This window comes from Apostichopus japonicus, chromosome 19 (assembly GCF_037975245.1).
Source record: "Apostichopus japonicus isolate 1M-3 chromosome 19, ASM3797524v1, whole genome shotgun sequence".
NCBI classification, from domain to species: domain Eukaryota; kingdom Metazoa; phylum Echinodermata; class Holothuroidea; order Aspidochirotida; family Stichopodidae; genus Apostichopus; species Apostichopus japonicus.
The window spans coordinates 22,146,446-22,158,481 of record NC_092579.1 but is presented as its reverse complement, the minus strand read 5'-3'; the positions used below and the strand labels follow the sequence as shown (position 1 = coordinate 22,158,481).

Here is a 12,036-nt window from a genome sequence, read left to right as displayed (position 1 = left end):
AAAGGGACTTATTGAAGATGATTATAACAGGGAGAAATCTGACATATAATGGAAGACATTTATCAAATGGAGTGGCATTTAAAACATGTGAATTCTTCAATAAGAAATGGATATAGGGTCTGCAAGGTTATAGATTCATACTATAAAGAATAATTTAATCCCACTTACAAATGAGATGTAACTGGAAGTATGCCGGGAAGAGAAGGGGGTGGGGTCTTGGGTCTTGCCAACTAGGTACAAGGGAGGTAAGTGCTAATTTCAGAGGGATACTGGATAGAATTGAATATTTTGAACTTCAAAGGTCGAGTTGAGCTCGATAAGTGAGGTACGCATTTATAGATAGTTACAGCAGAGGTTATTCAATAAATCAACATATTTATGATCACTGATAAAGAATCACATCTTGTAAAAACATTACTCCCTGCAAAGGATTAACTATTCATAGATGAACGAGTACAAAACGATAGTAAAATAGTTATAAAGAGAGAAATTAGAGATCTTAAGGAGAAACTTAACATGAGTTTATTTAATGCAAGAGCACCAAAAATGGCAGTTCTCAACACATCACATAGCATTACGTTACCATTATATTATATATCAATGTATTACAATACACTAGGTTACATCACAGTGCAAATTACAACATCAAATAACTGAATGCATTTCTTCCAAACTAGATTGATTCTATTTTTAACCACTACTAACTATCATTATCTTAAGAGATTCCTACAGTAGCTTAAAAGTGTCAACAAGATAAGATTATCTTTAAGGTTATTAAGTTGATATTTTGCAGGAAATTGTTGCGTTGTCGAGACACCGGAAATAAACAATTCATAATTTTCCTGTTTTTAATCAAGATATTATCTTTTTAGTTTAATATTTTTTATGAGGTAAGTCAACTCATTAGGGTACAGATAATGTTTAATCTAGATGGCATAGCTGCCATGGTTTCCTAAGAAGATGAATTGTTTGGATGTTTAAACTAAACCAGTGTTCCAGAAATATTTATGTGTCCTTGTTTTTGTTTTCTTGAAAAATATGGGCAGAATACTTTGATTCATAACACAGCATACTTGAAGATTAACGTGAGGAGATCATCGGACTCACCTGAGAAAGCAGAAATAGTGATAAAATCTGACAAATATGGGGATGATCTTCCTGTAAGGAAAAACAAAATGAGAACATATTAAGAGATATTTGAGCAAGAATATCCTGTTTCTATTACAAATCAGGTTTGGAACTGTTCATACTGTCAGTACGATTGCTACAGACTGAGTACAGTATACAGTGGTACAAGTACTAGAGAATTGTTCCAAATGGCTCTTTGGTGTGTCTGATGTGAAAGTATTTGAAGGTTTATGTTACATGTCTGCATTTGTAGTATTCGGTATAAATCTTCTGGAGGTGCTGGCCAACTGTTTATGGACCCCAGGCATAGGGTGCATCACCAATGAAAACTCGACCAAAACCATGGTTGAACCCCAGACATAGGGTTAATCACCAATGAAACCTAGGCTAAAACCATGGTTGGAGACAAGTCCTGGAAAAAGTCTGGTTTTCTTGGCCTGGGAGGGCACAGTTTTCAAGATTTTTTTCCTGTCTTGCCAATGTGTAAAATTCAGTAAACTGTTGCCAGACCTGTTCAGCTTTTATGGACCCAAATTTGCCTGCAAACCCCTACGGACCACTATGCTTTTCACAGACCACCAAAAAATGTTCATGTATGCCTTAGGGGTTCCAAATCCCAAAATTAGTAAGATGGCATTAAACCATTCACAGTGTCTGTCAACATTGGAGACAATTTGATGAATTATAAAAATTTATAATATTTTTCTTTGTTCATTTGAGAAAGCAATTTGACTGAAATTTGAAAATTGACAATTATCTTATACCAACAAGATATACAGAAAGCAACTAACATGTTATGAAACAAGGTATATACCTGTTGCACCTCACAACTAACACTATATGCCTTTTACTTTCTATTTCAATTGTAATTTACCTCCTCAGAGCCAAACCTTGAATGATTTTTTTTCTGGTTGTCCCTCAGACAACCAGGTCTGACTTTTTGATTATCCAAATAGAAAATTTGGTTGTCTGGATAAAAATGTAGCAAAATTACAAAGGATAAGTAATATTTACACTGTAGAAGAAATGATAAGGATTGGTGAATAGAAAATTTTTGCCCTGCTCCTTGACTACAATTCTACGACAATGCTACATCTGGGGACAACCGTTTACATTTTCTCATACATTTCTTCATTCTATTGCCTTAAACAAAGAAAGCACAACAGAACAAAGTCATCCAAGGCTGCCCCCCCCTGCCAAAAAAAAAAAAACCCACACAAAAGTTAAGTATGGCTTAATCTAAGATATAAACTTTGCTTTAAACGATACAATAAGAAAACGAAAATTAAGCAACAAAGCAAAATCTTTTCAAGTCCACTTACTGCCAGTCCATAGGCTCTTTTCCTGGTGAGTGAGTCGACATAGAGAGGTACCAGTAACCGGTTTAACATGTGCTCAGTTAAGACATCGTTCAGGTACTCATTGTCAATGCTGAGAATGTCATTGACATAGTGGAGGTGGTCCAGATGTTCCGCGATTAATGTTTCCAGACGATTCTTGCTACGATGGCTGCAAGGGACAAAACCAGCATTGACGATTAGTGACATACATGTGGACTAGGACTGACAGATTGAGAACTAACAGAAATTCAGACTTTTGACAACAAATTTCGAAAATGGGTCTGGTGAATTGTAACAAGTCTGATTTTACCACACGAGAGATTTTTATTGGATAAACAAACCAGCCTGCACAAACCAATCACAAAGACCAATTACCATATCATAAACTGCCATATGCTGTCTAACTGTCCCATGAATATTATAATATAATATTATATTACACAGCAGTCGAACCAACCAATATCTTCATTTTCTTCCTTTCAAGTAATTTGCATCCACTCCCACAAAATCAAGGTAAATTTTGCTGCAAAGTTGAGTTATTAATGTTAACGTGAGTATTCTCTATTAAAAACATTGTGTTTCACTGGTAAATTTTGTAAAAGGTTTGTCTAAAGATATTTTCATAAAAGAGCAACATTTTTTGTTTAGTAAAGTTGACAAATAAGCAGCAAATCCCTTGTTAAATGACTTCATATAGGAGTCATTCATATCTTTTAATATTTAATTCCTTCCTCTTGGTAAACTTCAAGAACACCGATAAAAGCCCTGTATATTTCAGTTATGAACAAACTTTAAATAGTCTTTTTTTTTTCTTCAAATCACAACCCATGTTAAGACTTACTCTACATCATGCTTGACAGCTGTGTTCAGATTGAGGACGTTGTTTCCGATGAACCAGACCAGGTTGGAAAAATATGGGACGGCGGTCTTGTTTCGGATGTAGGTCAGCATGGCGTTATCTTGCACTGCAAGATGTACAGAGGAACATTTATATAATACTAATAAAAAACTCGGATAGACACTATACAGCACCTTACCCCCCCACCCCCACCCCTCCAAATGTGTTCCTCCCCATTGGTCCCATCCTCCCAGGTCAACTTAAACCAGACCAACCTCCCACTCAAATATCAGAAGGGCCTTGAACAAAAATCTAAACCAGATTCCCCCCAGCTTGAAGTTTATTCAGGCTGTTGCATCAAAATTGTTGTTGGTCATTCGTGTGAAAATGTGAAAACGAATACAACTCACCTTTGTAGACGTTCAAGGTCAGAGTCCTGACGGCTATCCTAACCATACTCTCTGAATGGTTGAAGAATTTGATAGCCTCAGTATACAGTGCAAAGTCATTGGTATGCTGCGTGGAAATCAAGATGTATATAAACACATTAAAGATTAGGGTTAGACCTGTTAAGAACAAAAAGTAGATATACATGGACGTTCCTTGAAGATCACATGTGGTTAGGCAGTGTCTCTAAACTGAAAAAATCAAGGTTTAAAATTTGAAAAGAACAACAACAAATTGTTGTCTAGAAAACAAATTTCCCCTCTTTGAAAATTTCTATTGTTCTTTTCAAATTTGCTTTATGATTTCTCACAGTCACTTGTTCATGAACTTCCACATTCAATATAACAGACAAAAGGTCCAGATATTGTTCACTTGCATCACTTACAGGTACTGGTTACACCATTTGGTTGGCTGGTACCAGCAGATGACACAAGTAGTGTATTATTAATGGACTTGGCTAACTTAGAGGAGACAATAGCGTCACTTCTGTACTTGGTGTATAGACATTTTAAAGGGTAGGACTTACTGAAACATCTTGTAAGGGTACCAGCAGACACAGTATTTACCATGATGTAGTCTCTCACTGTTGTACAGCATATACTTGTACTATTTTAATAGATGGCAATGTAACATTTATATATATATATATATATATATACAGAGTTCAGAGCAAACACGGAGGAAGGCTATAGATCTATGATCACTAACCGTCAGTCTCCCATGAACTTCTGGCATGTCTGTGTTTCTACCCCCAAAATTTATACTTCTAGTGTACATATCACAATTAAGGACGTACAAAACTCATTCAGCCATTTCTATGAGTTTATACACAGGTAGAGAAGGTTGTAAATGAAATGATGTCAAACATCATTTGAGAAAAACAAAAATGTCCTGATAGCTGTTGCACTGACAGTGTAATCCAAACAGTCCAAAACAAAAATTTGAGATTAACCTCAATGAACAATAGCAGTGCCACCACATTTATGAATTTACTAAAGAATAAATTTACCATCTTTGAGCTCATTGCCTTTGTTACTTCATGATGTAGTAAAATAATGTTCACCTTATAAACATGAAGGTAATGGGTGAGTTTCTCTTAACTACAATATCTGTCTGATCATGTCCAGTAAGAATCATGAAACTGGTTAACTGTATGAATGGATACAGTTAACACTTAAAGACCAAATATGGAGGCAATTTTTTTTTTGGAGATTTTCCATTAATTTAGGAGTTTACATACCCATAATCAACATGTGTAAAAAATAATCTTCGAAAACCTACTATAACCCATCAAAAACGACCACGAAAATGGACATTTTGGGTAGTCACGTGACATGAACCTCTGGAATGTCTGAAAACAGAGATTGACCCAAAGGAGCCTCTGGTCACCGTGTGACGTCAAAGTTTGTATACCGCGAAAATCAAACGCTGATATAGGCACTGTTTGTACACAGATAGCGAACAATTGTACTGTTTTTGACTTCCAATTTCGAGCGTTTGAAAAGCTGTTAGCTTAAAACAAGAACACACGAAGGTTAACAACAAGTTTTAAGACAATTATAAGCAGAAATTTTAGTTAAATTGCCTATTTTATTAGCAAAATTTCCACTCAAATTTCCACTCTTTTACATAGCGTAGCGTCAATAGGTCCGTATGGTACAATATACTTACAAAGTACTTACTCGTTTTAATATCCAAAAGTATACAAACACAGAAAAAGTATCCTGTCAATAAACAAATTAAGCAGTGAATATCCTAATCCACGTTTCTTGTTCAATCCTGGGCGAAAAACTACCGTGAGTCTGTGTAATTCCATAGAGTTAGGTCTAGTTGAAACAGGCCTTGACCAGTACTAACATCCCACAATCACAAGACAGTCACTAACGAAATAAAACGTCCGATCGCTACATACTACCGTTTTTATTCAACTCCTTGGACCATGCAGATGTCGGAATAAACAGAACGGACAATATTACATATGTATCACAAACTCACGATACTGGAATACAACAAATGAAATAGATAAATCCTAACATGGCTATTTACACATGCTGTGAGCCAACGCCGGCGAGAGTTGTAACTAACTACCGTACATGTACTAACAATGCTATACCCTTGGCACGGTATATATATACGGTCATCTCTTACAGTAAATATATTACTGTCAATTGCGTGATATAATGTTACATGTAAGGACGTCCAGGGCGTGTTTACGGTCAATTTCACATTGTCTATGTCCGACCATGGTCCGCCACAGCTATCGACAGTATATAATTTTCACAGAATGAGACATTTGCAGCATACACAGAAGCAGGGTCATGCATGTGGACTCATAGGCATGAGATACTCCGGGTGCTGAAAAATCTTTCCGCGTGGATCTCAAAAAATTGATCCAAAGTCTGCGGCGTTTTACGTCGGTTCTTTTACTCGGAGATCTAAAAAAGCTGATGCTTTTGTTGGATGAGGTATAACTGCAACCTCCAACAACACAGAATTGTGACATTTTGAGGAAAAAGGAGTAATATCGTTGATGTTTTTGGCAGCTCAAGTATACGACTTTACACACTAAAAGTATAGTTGTGAGTGAGGTATACAAACGTTGACGTCACATGGTCACCTGATGTCTTAGGAATGTTTCAGGAAAGTCTGAAATAGAAGCTGACTTTTCGTCCCATTTTTCACTTATTTAACGTCCGAAATTGGTAAAGTTAATTACAGCAATGTAATTGGAGTCAGTTAAGGATTACATACATGAAAAATGGTGGGATTTTATGTTCATCGAAAAGTCTCCATAGTTGGTCTTTAAAAGAAAAATATATGAACAAGTTACATGACAATCAACATGCTATAATTTTTTGTTCTAAATTACAAAAAAAGTTTTGCACTTTTCCGTCAGTTTGTTCTATGACACTATAAATTTTATCATCTCCTCTATCACTTACTGGTTACCTATCCCACAAATGACCCCTCCCCCCCCCATATAAAAGTTAGCATCACTCATCATACTTACCTCATTATAGAAGAAGTGTATGGTATGGACATTCAGTTTGAAGGAAAGTGTCTTGAGAAAAGAAATATAGTAGGCCAACACCTGCAAGAAAAGGCAACACAAGACTTTTGTTTCCACTGACAGCAGGTAAGTGTATCAGAGTGATAACCCACCTTCCCATATCCCACCCACAACCCCAACTTCCACCCACAGTCCCACATCTAACCCACAGCCCCACTTCCACCCACAGCCCAATTTCTCTGACTCCCATGTTCCAATCAAGTAAAGTCTCTGTAGACACTGGCATATCCAACAAAACATTAAAATCAGCTTGTAAATATCTCTTCTCAAATCAGATCATGAGAAATATATAGGCAAAATGTAAAAATATACTAGTGAGACAAATTGAATTATCACTACCAAACTTATTTCACACATTCCTGTTCAATTCTTAGGTCTGAAAATCATTTGCTACAGTTTCAACTTCAAGAAGCAGAAAATATTATGTGATTACAGTATCTTCTTACAACTGGTCCTTATTTCATGACAAAACATGTCGTTGATGTGTTGATTAGTCGATTCAACAAGAATCCAATAAACGCATATTATTTGAACAGAAGTAAAATTTGTCCTTTTCTAAAGCTGAGATAGCTTTACCATTTTCTAACCAAAAAATGATGGATCTGTCTCAAATACACATTAATTTCACTGACCATGAAGCAGCTCTATATACTTGGAACACTGTCATTAAAAACACAGCCAACACTGTTGGATTATAGCAATGTAAACTTCCAACTCACAGAGTCACTGCATGACAAGTGTTGACTTCCTTAACTCAATTTTGAATTGACCTCTCCAATTTGGAAGTGACTTTACATCAGTTCTGATAAACTCTTTAAATGTAGCGTGTATACTTTTGCACATTAAGAGACATACACTCTTTCGATACATCAGCAATCTTTTCATCGGCTCTTTCATGTCAATGTGCGAATGTTATCTCACAGATATCCACCGCAGAGGAAATCTTACCTCTTCGTCGGAAAAGTCAAATTTATGTACAATGATCGAGTTGACATGATTGTTGGAAAGCAGATAATCTGTGAAGAGCAGAAATAGGTATTTAACACAACATTGAATAGGGATAACATGTTGCAGAGAAGGCTGAAGCTGAAAGTCATCATGCAATTTTTTCTCCGAGTCCTAGAGGGACATTTTTCCGGGGGAAGACTAGAATGTTAACCATGCAATACAGAATGCGTTGTGACTAAATTCCTCAAAAAGGTAAAATGATAAATTGTTTTGGAGATATTGAAATATGATCCACCCAAAGGGGAGTTTTATTGACCCAAGGCTGGTGTTCTATTCACCAAAACCTACACATACTACTGTATCTCCTACAGTCTACATACTGGTCATTCTTTGTTATCTTGGCTACATGCTGTTGGACAAATAAATTTGCTCTTGAAACAACCGAAAGGTAAGACCTGATTGACTGAGAGGATGACCAAAAAAGGTCATAAAAATTAGCAAGGTCTTAAAAAATTAATTATTACCTTTGCATGCAGTGTACTGATTAACTCAGCTTTTACTGCTGACTAAACATCTATACACTTCCTCAAGCCATAGTGACTGTGAAGTATGCTTAAAAACGAAAGTGATGATCTGAAAGTCTGTTAACAATGCTTGTCATACGGTAATATGGAAATAAAGGAAAGGAATATGGAAAAGAGCATTGATCAATAGGGCTTTATAACGAACAAACTCCTAATATTGAAGGCTGAATCAGAACTATAAATAACCATATAAATATACTGATTAAATGTAGCTGAATGTAGAGGACTTGTTGTTAGAGTGACCACAATAACTTTATAGTATCACCTTGACCTTTCCAGCTTACTGCCCTAAAAGCTCAGAGAAAATGACATGAAAGTTCATATTAATATTCATTATTTTTTTTTGAGTTATCTGTCTTTAAACATTTTGAGCTGAATAAAATTCGCCAGATTTATTAACGAGTCCGTAGATTCTATAAACTTAAATCAAAATTTGCAAGCCCCACTCAACAGATCATGCACACATAAAAAACCTTTCTGTTTTGTTTTCGACCGTTAGGCCTACTTTCACCTTCGTGGCTAGCCTGTGTTACGTTTCTTCTCTTGAATAGTATCTTTCTTTTGGTCTTACTGATGTAGCTTGCAAAATTTTGTCATATACTTCCATTGCAATGAATAAACAGGTGTTTTCAGACGATTCCTCCGTGGAATTGGGTAAAAAAAAGTGGACGGTATGAGTTTATATAGGTTACATTTGTGTAATGGAAATGTTGATATGGGCGGTCGCAGTGATTTTACGGTAAATCACTTGCACCCCCCCGTTCATTTGTGAACCCCCATAATTGTGGTCCGTTGCCTTATATTGTATATTACTTTATTCCCTGTTATGGTATTTGAAGATTTAATTCAGTTGTTTACTATTGCTTTCAAGGCTTAACAGTATCATTAGGAACTTTGCCATGACATTTCGAGTAAGCCTTCATAGACTGGCTTTCTGTTAATTGAAGCTTGTACAGCTTCACCTTGTGATTGTTTATTTATGATGAAACTTTTGTAATTCATCAGTCAATTATTTAAAAGAGGGCTCAGAGAATGATTCAGTTTATTTCATTTTAGCATTTTGAAATTTTTTCATTCTCAAAGCACAATGGTTTTGTGTACAAATATCGATAGGTGTACGTTATGATTTTGTTCAGCACTTCGTTCACATTTGCATGGCAAATTGTTAATGCGATACTAGAAAAATTATTCTAGTTTTGGGGTCTCAATCACAAGTTTTACTACGTTTCAATCACACTTTTTACTACGTTTCAGTTACCTTTTTTTACGACGTTTTAAAACCAAAAGACACCAATCTACACACACAATTATTTCACGGACCTTAATTGCTAGCACTTGTATACTTTTGCAGGCTACAAGAAAAAACATACTGAATGCATTGATTGCATTTTGGTAATATAATTTCTGTCGTTCATTTTGAATAGAAATTTGTCTGCTATGAACCATCCATACAGTACTGTGCTGTACATGTAAAAAATTAGATAAACTGCTGTTTGGGATCTACTGAACATCAATGTGTCCCAACTGTGGATAAAAACACCTATTGTGACTTAACATCATATCAAATCGCTCTGTATGATTTCACCGTAGGTTAAAAGTCAACTTACAAAGTGATGTCTCGTTTCTTATATTCTCAAAAAGAATGTTAAGTGTCTGAAGAAGCTGCACGCAGATGTACTTTCCAGTTTTCTGTCGCAGAATCTTCAGAAAGAACAGGAGCATATTCTTCTCCAAGAAAAAGCTGAAAAATGAAATTTTAATGATCAATAAAAAGTGTCCAGATATGATAAATTAAAGATCCACTGGCATATAGTGAATAGCTGGAATTTCAAGGCATGGTCTTCTGTGTCCAAAGGAAAATCTTGATATTGGTGGAGCCAGCTTTTTCTTTTAATATGGAAAATTAATTACCAAATTTAAATTTCTTATTTAACAAGAATTGTCATTTTGTCAAGATGTTGACAGCTTACTTCCCTTTTGATCTACATGTTTACTTGAGTTTTGTATCCTGTTTCGTTTCTGTTAAAAATGTTTTTGCAAGGACTGAATGTTTGAAAGGTTTTCATCCTTGACTGTACCTTGCCTTTAAGGTTTCTTTATTTGTGTATACAGATGTGCATATAATGTGCAGTAGTAATCCACATTGAATATCATTAATATACAGAGCATACTTTTCTTTATTCTAGCAATTGTCTTTTAACACATGATTTTATAAAACATGATGACTGCATAGGTTCCTCTTGTCATCAAAACCAAAACTTCCATGCGATGATTTCTTCTCACTGAACTGTGAGAAATAAATTTACGTCCCTTTCTGCATTTACATAACTCACCATGATACTGACGAACATATTAGGAAGTCAAAAGCAAACAGCAGAAGATGTGTTAAAGGGATACTTACTCAAATACAGAACTGTCATTCTGATCACCCCAAATCAGGATTTCTGAAATTGAGCGTAGAGTCTCTACTAGCAGACTGCTGTTCTGTTCAGTAATGACGGCATTGCGCATGAGAACACCATGTAAGTGGCTGAAGAGAAAGTCATCAAACGGGATGAAACAAAGAGAAGAAGAAAATCAAAATTCAGGTAACTGGGGCAATGGGGAGGGGAGGGGGAGAGTTTGCATGTGAATAAGCAACAATATATGATATAAAATTACTTTACAATGGGGTAAGAGCTCTACATTATTCTTTAAAATGCTAACAATAGCATTGATCAGTTTTCTGATGCTTGTTTTGTCAATCTATGATATAATTTTATCCTTCAGCTAAATAACATCACTTTGATGATAGTTTTGAGAGAGAAAACAAAGAATAACTAGTTTAGACTGTAAATGTCCTAAGTAGGGAAACAGTTTAAAGCAAGCAGAAATTTCCAGATTTCCAGATTCCAAGGAATTTATCATAAAGGCTATGCTAATACAGGTTAGGCTATTCTTACAGAGGGAAAATAAATTTCATACAATTTGATGTGTCTTTGTTACTAACTATAGACCTATTATTGTATGCTTCAAGTCATTTGGCAATGGCTGTGGGAGATAAAATGGCAATCAAAAATGTATTCACAGATTTACATTCAAACACAGCATTTAAATTGTTGTGAATATAATAGAACAGCTAAACTATGTATTGCAGAACAATTAGATTAACAAGGCCTAACCAACTATTTTTTGTCATAATAATATTACCCTTAGTTATTTAATGAAGAATCTGTTGCATTCAAATACGTTTTACACCTTGTCAAAGGGTATGATGGCATACAATTATTCCAGGACGTTAAGAGCACAAATGTTCTTTTAAAGGGTGAGAGATGATGATGATCCCTCTGATTTTGCTTTATGATGAAGTTTTATCCTTCAACTATGTGATTCCATCAAATTTTTATTAGATTACACAAGAATGAAATGATCTATACTTGTTATGTTCCCAAGTTAAAACTGCAACTAGGCAGGAGAAATTTCCTTTAATTCAAGCATGTATTCAAAGTTTGCTGTAGAATTCCAATAAATGGGTTAAATGTTTCAAGCTAGCTGTGCAGATTAGAAGTTGCGTTAAAAAAAGTAGTTAAAATTTGACATTTTAACCGGCAGCTACAGTGTCTATCAGTAAGCCTACAGCTGCAAAGGCATTACACAGTACGCAAATTTACTGTAAACTTTCGTAGTCTGTTATCATTCTTC

General features: G+C 35.4%; 1 protein-coding gene across 4 annotated transcripts in view; it reads right to left on the bottom strand.

Annotated features, from left to right (window-relative positions):
* The window catches only part of LOC139959560 (protein CLEC16A-like), a 95,828-nt gene that overhangs the window by 82,547 nt on the left and 1,245 nt on the right, over window positions 1-12,036 (bottom strand). For 3 of the 4 annotated variants that reach the window (XM_071957275.1, XM_071957278.1, XM_071957277.1), the window contains exons 2-9: window positions 10,757-10,885; window positions 9,963-10,096; window positions 7,772-7,839; window positions 6,764-6,844; window positions 3,717-3,822; window positions 3,310-3,466; window positions 2,451-2,637; window positions 1,108-1,158 (exon numbers count right to left, since the gene is read on the bottom strand). In XM_071957275.1, the coding sequence (XP_071813376.1) occupies window positions 1,108-1,158; window positions 2,451-2,637; window positions 3,310-3,466; window positions 3,717-3,822; window positions 6,764-6,844; window positions 7,772-7,839; window positions 9,963-10,096; window positions 10,757-10,885 (913 nt within the window). The remainder of the gene's footprint in view (window positions 1-1,107; window positions 1,159-2,450; window positions 2,638-3,309; window positions 3,467-3,716; window positions 3,823-6,763; window positions 6,845-7,771; window positions 7,840-9,962; window positions 10,097-10,756; window positions 10,886-12,036) is intronic. The other variant, XM_071957276.1, reaches the window with a different exon arrangement.